This window comes from Bison bison, unplaced genomic scaffold (genome assembly GCF_000754665.1).
Source record: "Bison bison bison isolate TAMUID 2011002044 unplaced genomic scaffold, Bison_UMD1.0 scf7180017864304, whole genome shotgun sequence".
NCBI lineage: Eukaryota > Metazoa > Chordata > Mammalia > Artiodactyla > Bovidae > Bison > Bison bison.
The window spans coordinates 13,215,642-13,239,365 of NW_011494876.1; the positions used below are offsets into that span (position 1 = coordinate 13,215,642).

The following is a 23,724-nucleotide window of genomic DNA, read 5'->3' on the forward strand; positions in this document are numbered from 1 at the left end:
AGAAATATAAATTCTTTGTCAGTATTTGTTGGATGTTTTCTGTGTGCTTAGCAGTAAATGATGGAGAAGGCGATGGCACCGCACTCCAGTACTCCTGCCTGGAAAACCCCATGGATGGAGGAGCCTGGAGGGCTACAGTCCATGGGGTCGCTTAGAGTCGGACACGACTGAGCGACTTCACTTTCACTTTTCACTTTCATGCATTGGAGAAGGAAACGGCAACCCACTCCAGTGTTCTTGCCTGGAGAATCCCAGGGATGGGGGAGCCTGGTGGGCTGCTGTCTGTGGGGTCGCACAGAGTCAGACACGACTGAAGCAGCTTAGCAGCAGCAGCAGCAGCAGTAAATGAAAAATTAGTGGGGACTATCCAAGTTGGGATTTAGAGACCAAACTGAGTTTGCCTCCCATGTAACATTTATTGTATTCTTAGACTTGCAATACCTAGAGTTTTTTTGTTTTGTTTTTTTCTAGGCTTTTGTAAATTGGGAAGAGGCTAAATTGACTTGGAGTTTTTTCAAACAGTCTTTCCTGAAACAGATTTTGACAGAAGGTAAGTAAAAGGTTGCTCTGAGCAGTCAGGAAACTGAAATATCAGTGACGGGGAACTTCCTGGCTGTCCAGTGGTTAAGACTTCAAGCTTCCATGCAGGGAGCATGTGTTTGATCCCTGGTCAGGAAACTAAGATCCCACATGCCATGTGGCATGGCCAAAAAACAAAAACACACAAAAGCAAAACCAAAAACACACAAAGTATCAGCGAGGGGAATTCTACAGAACTGCTGGTTGCTTAGATGCAGACCACCTGCTTCCTAGAGGCCCTGGGTCAGAGGAGCCTCAGAGCTGGGAGGGTTTTAAATAAGGAGAGGAAAACTAGCATTTATTAAGTGTGATGCCTCAGTTGTCTAATTTAAATCTCCCCACAGCCTTGTAAGAAAGATATTGTTCTTTTTATTATGGATGAGGAAACTGAGCATCAGTGAAGTTACATTACTTCTGCAGGGTCCTACAAGAGTTAGGAGCAACTTACTTTGAATCTGAGTCTCATTCCAGAATCCCACTGAATAATAATGTAATATTATTACATATATTATTATATGTAATAATAACTGTATTATAGAAATATTCTATCAATTACAGAAAGTTTAGAAAATATAGAAAGCTATCTATAATCTTTCTTGCCTGGAAAATTCCATGGATGGAGGAGCCTGGTGAGCTACAGTCCATGGGGTCCCAAAGAGTCGGACATGACTGAGCAACTTCACTTCTATCTATAATCTTATTTTCTGAACATTTTATACACTTTCTCTGAGCTTTTTTTAAAAAATACCTTTTAAAATTTGTTTACTTTTGGCCGTGCTGGGCTTTCGCTGCTGCTCAGGCCTTTCTGTAGTTGCGGTGCACGGACTTCTTGTGGTGGCTTCTCTTGTTGCGGATCACAGGCTCTAGAGCACAGGCTCGGTAGTTGTGGCACACGGACTTAGTTGCCCCACAGTATGTGGGATCTTCACGGATCAGGGATCGAACCCGTGTCTCCCACATTGGCAGACAGATTCTTTACCATTGAGCCACCAGGAAAGCCCCTTGTGACCTTTTTAAGAACCCAGTTTTTCTCATTTGGAATTGAGATGAGCTGTAAGTGCACTCAATACATATTGGATTTCAAAGAATTAGTATTAAAAAATAACATGAAATGCTTCTAGTATTTCTTTTCATGTCGCCATGATAATATTTCGGGTTAAGTCAAATATATTTTCTTTAACAATAAGATTCACTGCTGGGATAGTTTGGTCAACCTTCCAACTTCTTAGGACTGTCCAGTTTAACAGTGACAGAACTCTAATGCAGAGGACAAACCAGAAGCTGAAAGTACATCTTATTTTATATATATGTATGTATTTATACCCAGCTTTATTTCAAAGAATGAGATTGGAGGCAGCTATAAGCTGCTGAAGGTAGTAGTTTCTCTCTATAAATTTCATGTGTCTATACATGTATGTATCTATTACTGAACATGTTTTTTAATGTCTTCAGAAACTATCTTTTAATTATAAAAATAATATAATCCCATTACAAGAATTTTGGAAAATAGGAAAAAGTTTCCTAAAACTCTAGCATTCTAATACAAACATCACTGTTCCTACCTTGTTGTTTTTCTTTGTCCACCTTCTTTACTTTTCTTCATTATACTTCCAAAGGGAAGCCCCAAGCCTCACTTCCCTCATTGGTGGTTTAAAAGATAGAACTAGGAGGTGCCTGAGGGCTCCCCGAGCTTTGAGAACACCTGTTTCTAGCCTGAGGCCGTAACATTTCCATCACAAAAGTGAAACTGTTCACAGGACTTCTGGAGGAAGTAAAGGTCAGAAACCTTCGGAGAGCTGAGTGAAGGTGCCTTAACTCTTGAGAGCAAGGGAGCATGCTGTTCACCACTGTCTCCCTGACACCCTGCTAGGCCTGGAACATTGATACGTATTCAGCAAGGTTTGGGTTTTTATAAATATTTATTTGTCTGCACCGGGTCTTAGCTGTGGCTTGTAGGATCTAGTTCCCTGACCAAGGATCAAACCCAAACTCCCTGCCTTGGGAGGACAGAGCCTTAGCCACTGGACCACCAGGGAAGTCCACAGCAATTATTTTTTGGTAAAGAAAGGTAGCTATAGTGAAATTGTATATTGTGATAGTTCACATTATTGTTAGAACAGGCAAAACAATGGAGGGAGTTTGAGGATGGGTAGTTACTTAAATGCACTTTTTTTTTTCTTTCAAAAGTTTAAAGGGCAGTTTGAATGAGTTTAGGAATGGCCCTAACTTGGTTGTCTGTACTGCTGTGGCTAGTCATGTGTGGCTAGTCATGTGAACAGTGGCAGGTTGTCAGCCACATGTTCGAGCCTCCCGAGGGGGGCCTGCTTCATCTTCGGTCCATCCTGGCCTGGCTGGCAAAGGGCCTTAGGAACTTCCTACGGCCTCCCTCTCCATGGCTGTGAAATAAGGAAGGGGCCTGACAAGGACACCTAGATTCTTTTTCTCTGAAAGCTACAGCTCTAAAAAACTTAAAATCATTTGTTGTTATAGCAAAAATGTGTGTGTGTGTATACACATGTATATATACACACTCATACACACATATGTGCTGTTACCTTCTACCCCCGCATTTCCTGAACACTGTGTGTCATGTGCTGAGAATATACAGATGACTGAGGAACAGGACATGGCTTCAAGGAGCTCATTCCCTCCGCAGAGACTAAAGCATTTGTGTGGTTAACTCTGATACAGGGGTGTACTTGGAAACAGCTCATTCTCCAGACGTCTCTTGAGTGCTCTCATTTCCAGGAGCTCTGCTAGGCAGCCAGGGGCATGGAGATGACCGAGACATGGTTCCTCAGGGAGCTGACAGAATGTGGGAGGGAGATGCCTTTTGTGCCAGAACCCAGGGAGGTCCCTGCAGAAAAGCCATTGCAGGTGGTGAGGATACCAACAGCTGAGCCTGGGAGCACCAGCCCAGCCTGACTCAGAAGAGCTGGAGGGGTGAAAACCTCCACGTAGGGTGTAGCAGAGGATGATAGTGTGATGGTGGGGGGTTGGGGTGAGGCTGGTGAAGGGAGGCTGAAAAGATAGCTTTCAGTTCAGTTCAGTCGCCCAGTCGTGTCCAACTCTTTGCGACCCCATGAATCACAGCACGCCAGGCCTCCCTGTCCATCACCAACTCCCAGAGTTCACTCAAACTCATTTCCATCGAGTCGGTGATGCCATCCAGCCATCTCATCCTCTGTCGTCCCCTTCTTCTCCTGCCCCTCCCAGCATCAGAGTCTTTTCCAATGAGTCAACTCTTCACATGAGGTGACCAAAGTATTGGAGTTTCAGCTTTAGCATCAGTCCTTCCAATGAACACCCAGGACTGATTTCCTTTAGAATAGACTGGTTGGATCTCCTTGCAGTCCAAGGGACTCTCAAGAGTCTTCTCCAACACCACAGTTCAAAAGCATCAATTCTTCGGCGCTCAGCTTTCTTCACAGCCCAACTCTCACATCCATACATGACCACAGGAAAAACCATAGCCTTAACTAGATGGACCTTTGTTGGCAAAGGTCAGCCTGTAAAAGGTCCCAAATGCAAAACCAAGGCATTTGGACTTTTTGCAAACACAATAGAGCCATTTAAAGGAGTGAAAGAAGAGATGACTTAAGATCTGTATTTGCAAAAGCTGGAACTGTTATCGATGAGGATGGATTAGAGAAGAGCAGAGATACTGGGGGGCCCATGCCTGGAAGGATCTGCAGAGGTCCCTGCCACCACCCTGCCTAAAATGGGACATTGTAGGGAGGAAAGGATCGGGAGAGGGACTTGAGAGAATATCACATTCTCATCTCTTAATGCTGCTTTCTTCTTTGAGAAAGTGTTTAGGAGGAGAGAGTTGGCCCTTCAGGGCTGTGGCCTCCTCAGTGCTCCTCCTCCATAGCGGTCAGTGTTTCCCATTCAGGGATAATAAGAATATTCATGGAAGTGGGGAATAGGGCTCAGGGCTAATGTCTTTACCTTGAAGGCGTTAGACTGTCTTAGATTTGAACTGTGAACTAGGACTGCTGAGAATTGCTGGCCTCCACAGAGTTTTCTCCACTCAGAGAGGAAACTTCTGATGAGTCTGTGCAGTTTATCATGGACCTTTCATTTCACAGAATTACGCTCAGATTATCTGACCTCCCTGAAAACCTGAGATTATCATTTTTATTATTAACATTTCTGTAACTCTTCACACTTTTAAGAAAACGTATCAGGTTTTATTGATTTTTGTTGTTTTTAATTGGTTTGTAACTTTACTATCAATAAAGCCACCAGCACTTTCCAAATTGTTATTATTTTGAGATTATTTTAAATCAACATTAGGACAAGGACCATGTCATTAACCAAGTTTCTAATTTTTCTGCTTTGACAGTATTTACCAACTGGAAGAGACAATAGACAATAAGAGAAAAGGAAGCAAGAAAATACTGTGTATTTGAAATGCTAATTATTTTCTTTTCCATTTACAGGCGAGCGATATGTGATGACATTCTTGAACGTGTTAAATTTTGGGGATCAGGGTAAGATGAAATTCTGTAGTGTTTTAATTAAAGATGAGCTATCTTCACGACGCTTTCTAATGTTTGCCTCTGTAGTTTGATTCTTTTTAAAATATCTATCTACTTATTTATTTTTGGCTGCACTGGATCTGTTGCTGCGTGCAGGAACTGGTTGTGGCGTGCGGGCTTCTCAGTTCGGTGGCTTCTCTTGTTGCAGAGCACAGGCTCTTGTATTACAAGGCAGATTCTTAACCACTGGACCACCAGGGAAGCCCCTGTAGTTTGATACATTTCATGAAAAAATAAATCTGAAGATTATAAAAAGTGAATCCTGAAGATTAAAAATTGTAGGTCTTTATAAATGTATATCTGACTATTCCTTCCTGTGTATCTTGGGCAGCAAGTTCTCTGTTGGGATTCCCTGTCCTTACCCAGCTTTCTGCAGAGCTCTGGGGCTCATTTTGGGGGTCAGAGGGTGCCAGAGTTACAGGGAGGTCATCACAGTCATGAAGATTTGGCCCATGTGTGTGGCTAAATAGGTCTTAATATTTTTTCACATTTATTTTTGAATACTATCCCTAAGTAGTAGAAATAAAAACAGAAAACAATCAACTTGGCATTATGACTGTTATAAAAAAGTACTAGTGATACAAATGTTCTGTGTCCTGACTGAATTTATATCAGTGATCTTTTGCTGTAACTTTTCAAGAATTTACTATTTGGGGAGAACTGGGTAAAGGGTACATGGTTCTCCGTTTTATTTCTTACAACTCCATGTGGATCTATAATTATCTCAAAAAGTTTAATCTAAAAAATTATATGAGAAAAAATGTTAATAGTGCTATAAAAATTCAAGTAGAAAAACCAGTAAGACTGTTATTTCTTTTTTTTCTTTTGTTTTGTAGGTGTGTATGATATAGTGAATAATCTTGGCTCCCTTGTGGCCAGATTACTTTTCCAGCCAATAGAGGAGAGTTTTTATATATTCTTTGCTAAGGTGCTAGAAAGAGAAAAGGACGCCACACTTCAGAAGCAGGTAGTCTTGGTTTTCATGTCCCCATCTTCCAAGTGTACAGGATCAACAAGACAGAAATGAGGAGCTGTCTGTTTCCCTCTGTTTGATCTGAAATTTTCTTCTAGTTTTCATTCTCCTCTCACATTCTGAATGATGGCAAGATCCTGAGCTCACTTCTTCTTTCCAGCTTCTCCTTTTCCTCCTGGTCAGCCCTTTCTTTTCACCCTGTGTCCTCTGTGACCTTTTCTTTGTCCCAGCCCTCTCAGAACTCTATAGCTGTCCCCAGTGCAGCACAGACCCCTTCCTATGGTCTAAGGTTTAAGAATGAGGCTGCCTCCCCACTCCTCAGACTCTCAAGAACCAAAGATGAGCTGAAGGATGCAGAGACTGGGGCAAGACTAATTGAGGGCATGGAGAGGAAAACACGGGGCATCTGGTCTCGCTCATCACAACAGTTGTTTAGCTTCTTAAGGACTGTGACGTGCCCAGAGCTCCATTCTGACCCTTAGAATCTACGTAGTCTGGCCAGTAAAAACAGAAGAGATTTTAATCCAGGAGTATTTGTGTGTAGAAACTTCCCTTTTCCTAGAATCATTGAAAATGTCTGACTTAGAATTAAAAGCAAACTAGTTAGCCTCTTATGTGTCTTAGAATATATTTTGCAGACAACAGTTCATGCATAATATCTTTTCCAAATGAACCAATCTGGTTCTTAGTCTGATTTAGGAATGTTTTCTCAGTGTCAATTACAGAAACATCAGAAATTGGACTTGTTTGTCAGGAGAAGCACACTGACAAAGCTAGCTAGTGCTGTAAAAACTTGTCGCTTTGAGAATAAATGTCAGAGGGGAAAGTGAGTGTTTCCTAGGCAACATTTGAGACAATTTATCTTAAATGAGTTAAAAACTAACCCTCCCCTGCTTTCTTAAGGAGGCACACTTTGTCTTTTTTCCTCTATTTGTTAATTGAGTAGAAACAAACCCAGGCTGTAGAAAAGCAGCAGTGGTTCTCAGCAGTTGAAAGAGTGATCCATGAAATAGCGAAGGGAGAAAGCCAGATGGGAGGTTTCTCTCCAGCTCATGATTCATCCCACTTCCTTCCTTCTCCCCCGGCCCCAGGAGGATGTTGCTGTGGCCGCCGTGGTTTTGGAGTCCCTGCTAAAGCTGGCCCTGCTGACCGGCCTGACCATCACTGTTTTCGGCTTTGCCTACTCTCAGCTGGTTTTGGACATCTATGGCGGGGCCATGCTTAGCTCAGGATCAGGTATGCACAGAGTTTTTTTCCAGATCTGTTCTAATTTCCCAACTGAAGGAGAGGAGTCTTATGAAATTTAGATACGGTTGACATGTGTGTCTGTATAGGGAAGATTGCCGATGGCTGGGGCACCTGAGGTCACACCAGCTCAGGGTGCAGTTGGGGCTTTGGCACCAGGTTGATCAGTCCCCACAACCTTACTTGGAGAAGTTGTTAGGGATCCTTAGCTTTCCTTTCAGGCCTCAAATGTGTTTTGCCAAGTGCTTCCCTGTGCTCCCTGTAGGGTAAGTGAGGAAGGCAGAGAGCAGGCTCTAATGAGTCTCCACTTGGTACTAAACACATCTGAAGACAGTAAGTGCCACATAAATCTCACGGCCTGATGCATAAAAGCCTCTGAAGGATAACCCAGAGCCATTTGCAGAGAATGAAATTGATCTCAGCAAATAAAATGGTATATTTAATCCAGTGACTCTTGGGTTTTGAAAGAGAAAAGTATTGAGTGTGTCTAACTTGGAAACACCTGGTGCCCAGGCCACTGAGTGTCTCACAGTGTCGCTGGGCCCTGGGGACTTGACCAGTTTCAAGATGCACTGGGTCACAGACTAGCAATCCACTTAGAGTGTTTCCTCTTGGGCTGAGCAAAGATGTTTTTAATTCCTCACATCACTAGACAAGATCCTTGAAGACTTTTTTCTAATGCCCTGTCTCAAATGTAAATGGCCCTTTCAGATGCCATTCTGCAAGATCACTGGCATGTTTTTGTCTCCACTATAATGGGCCCAAACATTTAGTATTAGGAAAAGAAGGGCTGAGTTTCTACACAAGAACAAAGGTCATTAGGTTTGGACAAACAGCTGCTGTGAAACCAGTGATGTGGTTTGTAGTGCCCTGGGTCAGGCAACTATAGGAAGCCATTAGCAAGTCAGTGCACAGAGAGCAGGACAGGCTATTTCACAGCAGCTCTGCCCCTCTAGAAAGGTAATCACCAAGGAGCAGCCTTTGTAATGCAGCCACAGGACAGTGCCACAGGGGAAGGGCTGTCCCATCAACGTAGTATTCACTTGCCTAAGTCATTAATCACTAAAGATATATCAACAAACTATTGTCATTGTGTGGGCCTTTTACTCAAGTGAGATGCTGGTGCCAGTCTTGAGCACCGATGATAGATTTGTCAGCTAAAAGGGTCAGTGTTACTTGATAAATGAAGGTAATGAATTATGTCTCTGATGTTTTATGTCAAAGTCATTAATCATTTTAGACTCAATAAGATATTCTCTTGGTCTCATCTTCAGAGAGAGAAGAATCTTGAGAATGGTCTGGTTCCTTAGTCTCTGAAAAGGATGTATGGTTTGCTCTAGTCACTGCAGCATCTTTAGGACCCTTGTCTCTTGCCTGACCCAGGCCTCCATCAACATCCCTGCCCCAGCAAGGTCTTCCAGCATCTGTCTCCTCATCACTGCTCCCTCTCATTTTGACCAGATTTCCAGCTGTGTGTGCCTTCTGGGAGGGTGAGTGTGTCTCCCCAGGGTGCCTGCTGGCTTTCCTTCCCTGTCTCCACACCACGCCTCTTCTTGTTGCCCTCTTCTTGACTCTGCGGACTAGTGCTGCAAATCCAAATGCCTTTCCTGTGCCAAAGACATTAACACTGCTGCTCTGAGCCCCAGTACTCCTCGCCACAGCCTTTTTTTTATTCCCTTAAATACTCACAGAACATTGACTTTCTCCAGAAAGTCTTACTGAATCAGAAAAGAATGAGGAACTTTCCATGGCGCAGCCCCGCCACTTAGTTTTGAAAGTGGAACTTGCAGCGCTGCTGTCCTCAGTTGCCCCAGTTGCATGTTGCCTTTGTCCTTGCCCGTGAAGTGGACTCACCTGTGACCAGACCTGCAGTGGCTCCTTTAGAGACCTCTGTGCTGCTTTCCTGGAGAAGGCAATGGCACCCCACTCCAGGACTCTTGCCTGGAAAATCCCATGGACGGAGGAGCCTGGTAAGCTACAGTCCATGAGGTCGCTAAGAGTCGGACACGACTGAGCGACTTCACTTTCACTTTTCACTTTCATGCATTGGAGAAGGAAATGGCAGCCCACTCCAGTGTTCTTGCCTGAGGAATCCCAGGGACGGGGGAGCCTGGTGGGCTGCCGTCTGTGGGGTCGCACAGGGTCTGACACGACTGCAGCGACTTGGCAGCAGCAGCAGCAGCAGTGCTGCTTTCCTAAAGGGGGACTTGGCTGCAGCGCAGGCAGACTTTCGTGGAGCACTGAGGGTTTGCTTTGCAGTACTTGGGCTCAGCCTTGTGTGTAATTAGGGGCTGTGGAAGTGGTCTGAGACTTTGATCAGACGTTTTCCTCATATCTAGCTTTTCCATCCTAAAGGAAAATACAAACATTCAATGAATCTCCCTGAGATTTCTCACATTCATCTCTTAGGTGCTTCTGTCTTGCCCTTTCTTTTACTTTTTCTTTTTTGGAGAAGGAAGAGCTTATTATTTGCAGCCAGTAAGGAGAACACTTGCTTTCCCAAAGCAGTGTCTCCTTTTTCACTTTTTAAAAATCTTTTTTTCTTCTCAGGCCCCTAATATTAGTTTCATAGGGCTGGGATCACAGTGTGTCATGAACTAAGTGGCTTGTAAGAACAGAAATTGATGGTCTCACAGTTCTGCAGAAGTCTGAAATCCAGGAGCCAGCAGAGCTCTGCTCTCTGTGGCAGCTCTAGAGGAGGCCTCATTCCTCACCTCTCTCAGCTTCTGGTGTTGGCTGGCAGTCTTTGGCTGGGAAATACATTACCCCCATCACGTGGCTGTCCTCTCCCTGTGTGTATTCACATCATCTTCCCTCTGTGACTATCTCTGTGCCCAAACTTCTGCTTTTCATAAGGATACCAATCATAATGGATTAGGGCCCATTCTGATGACCTCATTTTAACTTATTATAAAGATGCTATTTCCAAATAGACCATACTCTCTAAGTTACTGGTGATTAGGACTTCACACTACTTTTGTGAAAGTGTTAGTCACTCAGTTGCGTCTGACTCTTTGCGACTCCGTGGACTGTAGGCCACCAGCCCCTCTGTCCATGGGGATTCTCCAGGCAAGAATGCTGAAGTGGATTGCCATGCCTTTCTCCAGGGGGAATCTTCCCAACCCAGGGATCGAACCCAGGTCTCCTGCATTGCAGGCAGATTCTTTCCCATCACATTACTTTTGGGGGCAATTTAATTCAACCCATACTATCACTCAGCTCAACCCAGAGTTTAAGGTTCCATCTGCAAGTTCCCCAATTCCAACCTCTTTCCCTAAAGTTGACTCAAAACCCTTCTATTCGAATCACCGTTTCATGCCGGTGTTTGTGTTCTCCACCTTGCAAAGCAGCGCGCTGTCCACGTGGCATCAACTTTCAGTTACCAAGTGAGAGGTGCAGGTTGTGAGAGGAGCCCCGCTCCTCTCTGCTAGAGAGAGGAGGACGGAGAGAAGAAGGAAGCACACTGAGCATAGCCTCGAGCTAGCACAGGCAGACCCTAGTCCCTGCCTCCTCTGCTGGAGTCATCCCACGGCTGTGGCAGGGGCCAAGCTACTTCTGCAGCAGTTTGGGGGAATGAGATGCAACCTGACATGATGAAAATGTGGAACCCAAGAGAGGGCCATCAGCGCTACTCTGTTAGTACTCCTTTTGTCTTTGTTTTGTTTTTTGGTTGTTTGACCCACAGTATCTCTGAGGTGTGCTGGTTCCCAACTCCAGTCTAATTTAGCCATCGTGACCTGAATGGGGAGAAAAAAACTCAGAAATACTTGGGAAGTTCACAATCCAGAGGCGTGCTCACTAAAGATTGAGACCTAATCATAGGACCATAGAATGCTTCTCCTCACCCATAGCTCACTATCCCATTCCTAGGCCTATTTAAAACAGTTCTTTTTTTTTTTTTTTAACATTTTATCTTTTTCACACAATAGTAGGATGCAAATTCTATTCAAGTTCCCATAGACTATAAACTGGGAGACCCTGAAACATCCAGGGACAAACATAGTGGAAAACTTTCAGAGATAAAGGTATTGAAATCATGCAAGAGTCTATTCTCTTGTTACTAAGCAGTTCTTTTTATCCAGTCAGATCAAACCAAATCAAATCAAACGAACCCAGTCAGTCCCATGAAATCAACTCCATTAGACCACCAACATCAGGCAAGCCCCTTCACCAGTAAGATTACAGCTTGCTGAAGGCTCGGATAATGGGTAGCATTTTTTAGCAATAAGTTATTTTAAATTAAGGTAACTACATTTTTTTAAGGCATAATGCTGTTGTACAACTAATACAATACAGTATGTTGTCATAACTTTTATATGTACTGAGAAGCCAAAAAAATTCATGTGACCTTCTTTATTAAAATATTTGCTCTATTGCAGTGGTCTGGAACCAAGCATGCAGTGTCTGTAAGGTGTGCTGATTCCCAACTCCAGTCTAATCTAGCAATCCTATCTCATCTGAGAGGGGAGAAAAAAACTTGGAAATGTTTGTGAAGTTCACAGTCCAGAGGCAAAAGCTCACTGAAGACTGAGACCTAATCATAGGACCACAGAATGCCTCCCCTCCTCAACAGCTCACCACCATATCACTTCTTTTTGTTATTTTTGATGGCCATGAAACTGTTTAGTGTCCCCTTGGCACGGGGACCTTTCATATTAAGCAGCTTTCATAGCCATGACTAAGTTTCAGATTCTGAGACTCTGGAACTCCCCCTGGCCTGCCCTTTTCTTTTAGTGGTTTCTTTTTTTTCTTTATTGAGGTCTAATTTACATAAAGTAAAATACTGTACTCTTAAGAGTTTCGACAAATGTCTACACCTTGTAACCAATATCCAGATTAAGATACAGAACATTTCCGTTACCCCAGAAGGTTCTCATAGGGCCCTTTCCACCCAGCTGCCCCACTGTACCTCAGCGGCAAGAACTGCTCTGATTTCTTATCACCGTAGGTTAGTATTACTTTTAAAAAGAATTTCGTATAAATGAAATTATACAGTGTAAGCACTTTCACGTTTGGCTTCTTTCCCACAGTATGAAGTTTTTGAGATTGATGCATGTTTTCACATGGATCAATAGTTTTTTTTTCTTCTTGATTGCTGAAAAGTATTTCTTTATATGGATGGCCCATATGTTGTTTATCCTTTCTCCTGTCTGTGGTCATTTTGGGCTGTTAGGAATAAAGCTGCTACAGATGTTTTTGTACATGTATTTTTGTGAACATTTGCATTTATTTCCACTGGTTGTATACCCAGGAGTAGAATTTTTGGATCGTAGGTTGCATGCATGTTTATTTTGTTGGAAACTGCTTGACTGCCTCTCAGTAATGGCCCTTTTAAAAGAGGGGCTCAGGGAATTCCCGTCCTATAGGTTAGAACTCCACACTTTCACTGCTGACAGCCTGAGTTCAGTCCCTGGTCAGGGAACTAAGATCCCACAAGCCACATGGCACAGCAGAAAAAAAAAAAACAAGAAAGAGGGGATCAACTCCATTTTAAGGCTCCTGATCTTCTGTTAGCAGATTTCCCCAAAGCTTGTTAGTTAGCTGTAGAACCTAGAAGAAAATAACCTTACGAACTCTGATTCTCCCTGCAGAGTTGTGGGTATTCTATTTCCTTAGTGTGCTGCTGCTCCTGAGTCCTGGGCTTCTTCAGGGCTTCTTCAGCTGACTTTGTCTTCACCTGCAGGGCCACTAGTGTCCCTGAGTGCTCAGACTAGCAGGCTTCTTCATGCTGTTTCAAAAAGTGAGATTTGTTTGCTGGCCAGATAAGCTTTTAGTTGCTAAGCAAGAGATCTGTATATCTATTCCTAACTGTCCATTTGTTTTTAGCTGTTTATTTTGGTCAGTGCGCTGGAATGCTCAGAGTCCTTGCAGATAGTTAGGACCACACATCTGCCCAGTGACCACACCAGCAGGGCTCATGACCCCTCTGGTGTTCTCTGGCCACCCAGCCGATGTGAGGATGCACGGGGGCCTCCCCCTTGGGCTCTGGAATCTCAGCAGGTTGTTTCCTTACAGGTCCTGTCCTACTGCGAGCCTACTGTCTTTACGTCCTCCTCCTTGCCATTAATGGAGTGACTGAGTGTTTCACATTTGCTGCCATGAGCAAAGCGGAGGTAGACAGGTGGGTAACCTTCAAGACACACCTGTAATCATGGCCTTCCGCCAAAATGAAGTAGCTTCTTTCTTTTCATTCTGAACATGTATTTATAGAAGACTCTTTTAGAGCCTGCAGTGCGGTGCTTTCCTCAGGCACCATTCAGTGAGTCTTCTCCACACTAGGGCTGGGGAACAGCCACTGTTCCTCGCCTCCCTTTGTCCAGGGAAAAATCTAGGCCCTGAAGGGCTGTGTTAGTCCTGGTTGGCAGAGGCAGGCACCAGACAAGACCCCCTCTTCCACCACCTCCTTGCCTAGTGCTCCAGAGGGTTACTCAGGAACTTCCTCAAGAGGCAGGTCTACAGGTATTTCCCTGATGGTCCAGTGGTTAAGAATCCACCTACTAGTGCAGGGGGCACAGGTTTGATCCCTGGTCTGGGAAGATTCCCCATGCCTTGGAGTAGCTAAGCCCATGAGCCACAAGTACTGAGCCTGGGCCTCCTAGAGCCCATACTCCACAGCAAGAGAAGCCACCACAACGAGAAACTTCAGCACCGCAACCAGAGAGTAGGACGAGCATAGCAACAAAGACCCAACACGGCCAACAATAAAGAAATAAAAATTTTTTTAAAAAAGCAGATTTATGGACAATCTCAGGGCTCTGTGACATGTCTCCTCAGAGAAAGACTCAAGTGCACATAGAAGTTTTGCCACATTTTCTCCCGTCCATTGACCCTGAGGTTGGGACCTCTGCCCTGAGCTTCAAGCAGTAGTTCTTAATACTGGTTATGAGTCAGAATTGCCCAGTGGAGCTTGTTAGAAATGTAGATTCCTGTCCACTCGACTCCCACCACTCTCTCTCCTACCATACCTACAGAATCAGTAGCCCCTGAGCATGTAAATGTTTTCTTTAAAGCTCCTCAATGATTCTGATGTCAGCTTCTGGTATGAGCCTCTGATCCACACCCAGGATCATTCATCTCTTGTGTCCCAAACGCCAAAAGTAGAAAGGTACTATCTGAAGACATCACTGTAGGATGTAGTTGAGAAGAAGGATAATACTGTTAGCGGCAAAGGAGAGAGAGGAGAGGGGGTGGGAGTAGGAAATGGGGCCAGTGGCTCTCGTTATCCCTTTGCCCCTTGAGGTCTGGGTCCCATGGGGGTTTCAGGCTGCCTCTGTAGTGCCTTGAGTGCTGTTGAAACCCCTCAGAGGCCTGGTGGGGTATGGGGAGGTGGGCAAGGATACCTCAGAGATGGGGGGAGCCCTTCCTCTCATTCACAGCAGCCTTTGCTTCCCACTGTGGCCTGTCTCAGAGGTTTGGTGACCTGTGGGCCACACCATAGTTGAGAGCTGGAGTGTAGAGCAGTGGTCCCAGCCCAGACTGATTAAACTCCCCTCAGAAGTTCTAGCCCTCTCCTACACCAGCTGAACTGAAATTTAGGGGCTTGGGCCAAGGAGTCAGCTCCAGGAGATCGCTGATGATAGCTAGGGCTTGAGGAACTGCTGGCCCAGACCAGCTTTCAGAGTAAAAACTGCGTTGAACACTGTGACCCAGTGCATATTTAGGTGTGACTGAAACGAGGCTTCCACAAAGCAACAAGTACCCCAGGTACAGAACACACTGATGATGGCTTTTAATTCTGTTTCAGTTTTTTAAACTGACATGTCATGATGCTCTAAATTGATTTCCTAGCCCACTTTTAGGTCACAACCCATAGTTCTCAAATGTGGTCTAGACATGGTTTTTACTTCAGACAGTTAAATTTATAGCTATACACTGCTTTGAGTCTGTCCTTTTTTTTTTTTTTTTAAAGTGGATAAAAAGATCTCTAAGTTTAATTTTGAAAATATTATGCTTTTACTTGAAAGGTGCTTCTAACATGAAATAATTTTAAAATATAATTTAAAACATACTAAATAAGGTACTGAAGTGTGTTGGAAAGAACTCTGGACTAGGAATCTGTCTCTTTGAAGGGAATTTTGTTAAAATAATTGCAGCATTAATGTTGAAAGGGAGAAACAAGACTAAGCCTGCTTAAAACATTAAAAATATATTATCTTCCAACAAATCATGAGGGAGTACAGACAGTGACTGATTGCTTTGGTTTCTCTTACATTGCATTGAACCAGAGGAAGCAGGTTTTTAAGTTAGTTGTAATGGGACCTGGACAGCATATTAAAATCTGGAAAATGATTTTCATGGTATTAGTCGTCAACATAGAGAAAAGACAGAGCCATATTCTCATTTGAAGTAACTCACTTCCCCTAGGAGTAAAATGTGGTTTTAAGCATGATCTCCAAGTTTGTATTAAATGTGGAAGCCCCCTTTTTGTCTAGGCCCCTGGCCCCAACCCCCAGTCTTGTTCTGAACACGTGGAGCACTAGAGCTCATCACTGACCCCAGGCTTTTTTTCCTTTCTATGAATTTAGCCAGACATAAAACTGTAGTAAGATTTTTTTGTAGTATAATTGAGTAGTTTTCATCTATTTTACTTACTGAACTACAGGTTAATCAGTATTTGTTTTTTAATAAAAATAAGGCATTTGGTTGGATGTGAAATATTAGAATGTCCTTTGAGCTGCAAGTTCCTTTGTTGTTAATAACTTCATAATCTATATAGAAGATTGATGGCTTCACATTATGCCCCATTGAAGAATCTTGGTTGTGTTTTGTTAAGCCTGTCTCGTTTTCTTTTGTTCATTTGACAAATTTTTTTGAGCATCTGTTCTCTAAGAGACATTGCTTTAAGCTCCAGGAGTACAGCCATGAACAAAACAGACGTGATCCCTGCTCTCCTGTAGCTGACAATAAGGGAAGCAGACAGCAAACAAGTAAATAGATAAGAACATTGTGCTCTATGGACAACTAACGGAGAAGGCAGTGGCACCCACTCCAGTACTCTTGCCTGGAAAATCCCATGGGCGGAGGAGGCTGGTAGGCTGCAGTCCGTGGGGTCGCTAAGAGTCGGACACGACTGAGCGACTTCACTTTCACTTTTCACTTTCATGCATCGGAGAAGGAAATGGCAACCCATTCCAGTGTTCTTGCCTGGAGAATCCCAGGGACAGTGGAGCCTATGGGCTGCCATCTATGGGGTCGCACAGAGTCAGACACAACTGAAGCGACTTAGCAGTAGCAGCAGCATGGAGAACTAAAACAGGGTTATGGGGTGAGAGTGGGAGCCCTTTTAGATCGGGAGGTCTTTCTGAGAAGGTTGCATTACGCTGAGGCCTCGATGACCAGGAAGAGTCTGCCATGTATAGATGGGCTAGAACCTTCCAGGCAGAGGGGACAGTGATGCAGAGGCCAAGGATTGAGAGCTCCTTTGTCTGACTTGTCGGCCCTTGAGTGCCCCATGTGGAGCTGGACTCCGTACTGTTGACTGAATGAAGGACAAGTGCCGTCTTCTCGCCTAGGCACATAAGAGACCGGTGCCGTCCTCTACGTAGTTACCTAGGCCACATTGTCATGGCCGTACCTTGATGTTTTCAGCCAGCACCCACTGGGGGACACTTCAGTTGCTTACCTTTTGATAAACCTGATTAAAAATAACTTCCTGTTTATGTTAACCAAACCTTAGAAAATAGTCATTGTCGCTGACTAATTTCCCACTGATTTACAAAGTGGCATTTTAATTTTATCTTTAAAATTCTTATTTTATCCTGAAGTGGATAATGCCTTTAAGACTATAGATTTGTGTTGCAAAGTTCAACAGTTGCAGAGCCCTATTCTAATGAGAAACAGTAGACGTCCTCATTGTTAGCGCCTCCCAAGTGACTACACCAAAGAAGCCACACTGTGACTTGTCCCTGCTGGAGTTAACATGAATTAGCTACCAGTTTCATTCATTGTTTCCCTTCTGCTTGGAGTTGGGTGAACATGACTCAACAGGTTATGAAAGTTTATGAACCTGTAGTCTGAAGAAGAACCAAACATTACACATCATCTTCTTTTTGGAAAATTGGTCAGAGTACTGGCCCACCCTCTGTGGCTTGTTATAAAGTTGGCCATTCTGATTATTGATTAGCATTAGTGAAGATGCTTCCTCTGTAAAGATATGGGCTCTTGTACTTCCATTACTCATTAAAAAGAAACTGTGTCGACTAAGAAGCAAATTAATTACTTGTCTGGAATTCTAGATGAAAGCTCTGTCCCCTGTTAGAGTATAGGTGTGTGTGTGTATGTGTGTGTTTGTTCTTGATGACACACACTCCGATAATTACGTCTCCCATAGCACCTTGGGCTTGGTCAGCCAAAGGACAAGGACCCAGGCATTTGGGGGACCCAGTGGCATTCTTGCCACCCCTCCTTCCTGTGCAGAAGCTGAATGGTGGTCTCTGAGGTTTCCTAACCAGCTGACACAACTTGGGGATCTAAGGGGTTTGGTTTCCTCAACAACTATACACTTAGATTGCCTGCTATGTGCTCAGCAGAAACCAGATGCTGGAGAATTTGGTTCATGGTTGTACCACAAGCCTTTTGGAAGATTTTTATCTTTTCTGAGATTCAGTCTAGAGCTGAAAACTGAAGATAACTAAGTGATGTACTGCCATGGAATCAGAGAAGTGAAAGGAACGGTGTAAGCCCTCCAGTCACAGGACCCACAGAGCTCTAGAAAGGTGGATGGAGAGCCAAGGAGGGATGTGTGAGAGTCTGGGAAACCCTGACAGTGGGCCAGGCCTTGCTCCCTCTTCTCATTCTGTTATGGAAGCTGGTCACTTGCTTTGAGTGAGATCTGCTGGCAAAGGTTACGGGGCTTCTGCCTTTCCCAAAGGAAGCAGTGCTACAGTTTAGGGGCCAGGGGTCAGGTTGGGCTGTTGGTTCACTCCTTAGGCAGATTCCTCAGCCTCTCTGGGTCTGGTTTCCTTGTCTGTAAGATGGATCCAAGCTCCACAGGGAAACGGCCCTGTGTTTGTCCACCAGCACATTCCCAACAGCCCTCACAGTGCCTGTCCACACGAAACCATGAACCCGTGTCATATTCTTGAGCCTCACATTAAGGCAGGCTGAACAGGATTTTTATGGGTTTTGATTACAAAGTGTCACTTAACCAGTTATTATCCTTAAACACCATAAATACATTGAATTGTTCATTTTTTTACTCTTCTATTCAGGGCTGAGGGGGACAGTGACGTTTCCATGTTATCCACTTAGCATTTGATGTAAAAATCACCTGGATCATGGGATCTCAGAGGTGAATTCATGTTCACAGCCCCTTTCTTTGCAGCAGCCCTGCCTTGGGATGAGGTACCCACTGCCCTGCTTTGCCTGTCTTCTTCTCCCCAGGTACAATTTTACAATGCTGGCCCTGTCGTCTTCCTTCCTGATGTTATCCTATGTCCTGACCCGTTGGTGTGGCAGCGTGGGCTTCATCTTGGCCAACTGCTTCAACATGGGCATTCGGATCATGCAGAGCCTTTACTTCATCTACCGCTACTACCGGAAGAGCCCCCACAGGCCTCTGGATGGCCTGTTCCTGTCACCAGTCCTCCTTGGGACATTTGCCCTCAGTGGTGGCATTACTGCTGTTTCAGAGGTGAGACTCCCCATAGCCTTCACACCACATGCTTTTGCAGTCTGTCCAGTCTCCCTTGTTCCAGACATCCCCTTCCTGTTCTGCCTGAACCAGCTGGACAAGTACTTGCTTCCTCGTGCCCCTTCCCCTAAGCTTCAGGCCAGCATCTTGTGAAATGACTGAGCAGTGGTACCTGTGGGCACAGAGTAGACCCTAGTCCATGGCTGTCACAGCTTTTCCTGATTCGAAGCTGGAGCAGTAGAGTCCCACTCTCCCTGGCTTGCCCCAAAGGAAGGCGGTATGGCTGGAGGGCCAGGGACTGACGATGGTTTCTTTCCACAGGTGTTCCTCTGCTGTGAACGGGGCTGGCTAGCCCGGCTGGCACACATTGCTGTGGGGGCCCTCTGTCTGGGAGTGACCCTCGGGACAGCATTCCTCACAGAAACCAAGCTGATTCACTTTCTTAGGACTCAGTTAGGCGTGCCCAGACTCGCTGACAAAATGACATGACCTTGCGGAAGCCCTGTGGCGCCTGGACCAGCTGTGGGGCGGTCTTGTGAGCGGAACATGTGTTCCGTGGAGGAGAGCCAGGCCAGGGGTCTGCAGTGCAGTGAGACCAACCCAGGCAGGTGAGTCGTCAGAGCGATCCACCAGACCACTTACCATCCATTTGCGGTTTCAGATAGCAAGGGGTTCCCTTTTTAAGGGAAGACCAAAAAATTCTTTTAAAATCGATACAATTATTTTTTTCACCATTTTGTTGTAATTGGCATTTTTCTTTTTGAGTAATGTATTAATTCCTCTTGGGTGTGATTGACCTTAGGAACTCTGTGCCCCACATGTTCTATCTTGGGTGTCAGCTGTTAATAATCATCTAGCTCAGAAGGACAGATAGAGCCACTTGACCCTCCACAGGAGTATTTACCATGTGCTATAAAAGCATGAAGGAGATGTGGTGTTTTGTGATGTTATACAACAAAGTTGCTCCCAGAGTTGTGGCTTTCCCCACTGTGACCTGGATTTTTAGAGAAGGAGAAATGTTAATGGGAAGTCCAAGAAATGAAGACACAGAGGCTTTCAGATCACATTTCCCGCAGTTAGCCAGGCGGAGTCAGCATCTGTCCCCTTCACGGCTGTCCCTGCAAAGGCTACCTCATGCCTTCCCGTCACAGCAGGGGCAAGCCAGCTCATCTCTGGTCTGGTCACTGGAGAAAGGACACTGTGATCCTTCGTGAGCTATCTTGTTCCCAGAAGGGAAGCCCACTTTGCAGTTGGCTGTAAGTTCTCATGAGGAGGTTGTACAGATGACAGCTAGAGTTGAGTAGAGGTGTCTTTCTTCCATTCGAATAAAATAAGGTAAATTCTATATGGCAGGTATCACTGAATCACGCCCCTTTCCCACTGACCCCTTACTTCTGGCCCTGGTCAGTGCACCTGAATTCCAGGACAAGACTGGCAGGCCTGCAGGTCTGGTCCTCCAGGCCACAGTGAGCCCAGGTGAAGGCTTGCCTCTGGGCCCTGTACCCAGCAGGTGAGGTCACCAGGCGTTGTTATCAGGCAGCAAGGCATTTTTCTTGTTAATATATTAATTGATGTCATTAATGTATTAATTAGATGTAATGGCCTTTGGAGCTCCATGCGCAAACTATATCTTGGGTGATGATAGTTAATAATCACCTAGCCCTGATGTCCCCAAACCTTCTGTGTTTACACCCAGAGAACAGGGCAACTGGTATCAGATGGTGGTTTACCTGAAGTGCACAAATTTAAATGCAGTGACCCAGGGAGAATGGACACATCATAGGCATGGCTTAGTCTCTTCATTCGCCACCTGAAACTATCACAGCATTGTTAATTGGCTATACTTCAATACAAAATAAACCACTTATTTTAAAAAAAAAAGTTTTTAGTTAAGTAAAAATAAATCCACTGGTCCAGAGCCAGTGCCAAGAGGCCAAGGATAAAGATACCCTGAGACTAGGATCCAGTTACTTGGACACCTGTGTATCTAGTCAAAGAGAGAATGCTTTATATTAATTGCAGGGACAGTAGCTAAATGCAAGGTGTCACTGAGCAGTCAGAGGCCCTCCAGAAGCGTGGGGCTGGTCCTGTGTTGTCAGGCAGGGTCAGCCCAGCTCAGAAGGACTGATTGCTCCACGCGGTAGGGTAGGTGGCACGTAGAGAAGGCAGCCCTCCCTCTCAAATACTTCTTTGCTCTCTAGAACACACAGACATGAGCCTCCAGCCCTCACAATTTCTGGTTGACCACCCCTCTCTCTGCTAGGACCCCGTCCCACTTAACCCCAGACTTGAAGTGTGGGCCTCACACCACCTGCCTCAGAATCTCCTGGATTGCAAGTCAGAAATGTAGGTTTCCAGGACCCCTCCAGACCTTTGGCATCTGCGTCTCTGGCGTGGGGCTTACCCTGTCATCCTCACCCGAGTCAGGGCCCAGGGCCAGTTCTGCTCATGTTCACAGCATCTGTGCCCAGCTCTAGGAAGAAAGCCACCTTTGCCTGAGTAGCATCACTGGCTCCCTAGCTCCTTAGGAGTGTGAGTTCCACAGCTCCCACTCTGCTTTTCTGCCCGGAGAAGCTCTGCATCTGACAGCGAGGGCGCATCTCATCTCGTCCCCAAACAGCCAGCCAGGTGGTGCTGTCAGCACCAGGCTGGCCGCCAGGCAGGGCCAGCTCCTCTGGCGAGATGGCCAGCTGGGATGGTCACCCAGGGCTCTTTGCTGTGGCCTGCTTCCTCATTTATAGAAAGAGGAGTTCTCATAGCCCAGGCTTTTGGGAAACGGGTGTTTCCCACTACTAACACCTGCCTCCTGGGCTCCAGCACTTGGGCAGCAAGCCCCGTGTGGCCCATAGTCTCTGTCTCCACCCAGTTGCTCCCTGCAGCACAGCTGGGACCGGCCACTGGCTCTGGGGCTTCCCCGCCCCCTAGAGCTGCACCTGGGTCTGGAGGGGCTGGCCTTCAAGGGTGCTGAGCCGCCCCACATTACCCAGGAAGGAACTGGGGGGAAATCACACTTCAGGCCTTAAGTACCACTTAAAATATAAGTGAGGCTACCTCTCCATGGAAGCAAGTCTCTAAAGCACATCCATTTATGAAACAGAAACCTTTGATGGTGAGAATGACAGCGTTTCGTCTTTCTGTGCTGCCCTGGCCACATGTGTGTTGGTGACGTGGGGTTTGGCCTGTTAGGTCCCTCCGTCAGCGGCTGCTGCTGTGCCACTTAAAGCTTCTTTAGTGGTGACTCCAGGCTCTGGCAGTGTGCTCTGCCTCACCCCCTGCCACTTACCAGCCTGATTCACCAGGGCACCTCCTTCCTCCTGCCTTTTTAAAACAAGAACAACAACAACAACTTGGGTATATATTGCTAGTTTCATGTCAGTTTCCTGTGTGTATGCTCTGCCCCACCCGCTGCCACTTACCAACCTAGTTCACCAGGGCACCTCCTTCCTCCTGCCCTTTTTATTAAAAAAAAAAAAAACCAGTGTATTCATATTGCTAGTTTCACGTCAATTTTCCAATTTTAAAATGAGTAAATTATTTTCTCCATATTTGTGTGAAGATCTTTCATATCACTTCTTCCAAAAACGAAACAAAAAATTCTTAAATTTTGAAAGAAAGGTGGGCAAGTACCTTAGGTATGTGAATCATTTTTAGTCATCGTCAAAACGGTTCTCCCTGCCTTGGTGGACGTGACTGGATGGTGATCCCGACTTGGAAAGAGGGGCTGGTTCCCTCGGCCCTGCGATGGAGACGTCTGTGTCCCGGACTGACAGGACTGGCATTTTACTCACTGCTCTTCCCTTCTACCCAAAACAATGTTCCACGTTCTTCCACTGATGAGGCAGTCTCTTTCACCACCTTTCTTCTCTCCCACAGTCTGGGCCCACAGTCTCCTTTTGGCTATAAGCTCTGTTCTGAATGCAGAGCCCCTGAGGAGAAAGGGAACTGGCCCAGGTTATCTTCATAGGGTGGCTACTGTGAGCACAGGGTCATAAGTGAACCAGCGGAGGGGCCACCCTGGGGGCAGGTGGGTGCCCAGTTCCATCAGCTCTCACTGGGCAGGGGCTGGAGAGGGTGGTGTGATTCAGCCAGAGTTGCCACTTCGGCCTTGGAGGAGCTGCCTGAGGGCCTGTGACGAAACAACCAACTTACGAGGGAATCCTCTAGTCCACCATTTACTTGTCTCATTACCTCCCTCCCTGCTGTTGACTGACGGTCACAGTGCTGCCCTGGTCTGACCAGTGTGCTTGGCAGGGGCCGCCTGGTGGGAACAGGACCTGAGAACCTGGCAAGCCTCGGTCCTTTAATCTCATCTGCATCACAACCTGGGGCCTTGGAACGGGGCTCTGATGCTGTCAGCACAGTGAGCAGTGACTAATTAAGACACGACTGCATTAGTCACGTTGGAGGTGACAACTGAGCAGCATGTTTTGGGTTCATGTCTGAGAGATCCTGACACACTTTTCAATTATGTGGAACTAATAGTGTGTGGCCTCCACGCAGCCGTGTCGGGGGGGGGGGGGAGAAGGAGAGTCTTCGATGAAAGTGTGACTCAGTACAGCTCCTCACTCACTTCTCTGCACTCCCTTCTGAAAATCACAATAGGTCACACCAGGGAGCGTGGCACTTGGGGTCCAGAGGGCTTCTTTCAGAAGGAGAGTTATGAGACAACTCTGGGTGACACAGGAGCCACGGCCCTCTCCATAGGCGCCTGTTGCGAATCCCAGCGTTAACGGCTCACTCTCCCTGGTCTC

At 45.7% G+C, this 23,724-nt stretch overlaps 1 protein-coding gene across 3 annotated transcripts in view; it reads left to right on the top strand.

Moving 5' to 3' along the window:
- Positions 1-23,724, top strand: part of RFT1 (RFT1 homolog (S. cerevisiae)) — a 48,228-nt gene that overhangs the window by 20,978 nt on the left and 3,526 nt on the right. For 2 of the 3 annotated variants that reach the window (XR_826299.1, XR_826298.1), the window contains exons 7-13: positions 472-550; positions 5,025-5,075; positions 5,960-6,090; positions 7,188-7,332; positions 13,357-13,462; positions 18,724-18,973; positions 19,295-19,581. Coding sequence is in view for 1 of the 3 variants with exons in the window: in XM_010851693.1 (XP_010849995.1) it covers positions 472-550; positions 5,025-5,075; positions 5,960-6,090; positions 7,188-7,332; positions 13,357-13,462; positions 18,724-18,973; positions 19,295-19,462 (930 nt within the window). In the remaining 2 variants the exon portion in view is untranslated. Of the gene's footprint in view, positions 1-471; positions 551-5,024; positions 5,076-5,959; positions 6,091-7,187; positions 7,333-13,356; positions 13,463-18,723; positions 18,974-19,294; positions 22,432-23,724 lie in introns of those variants that run through there. The other variant, XM_010851693.1, reaches the window with a different exon arrangement.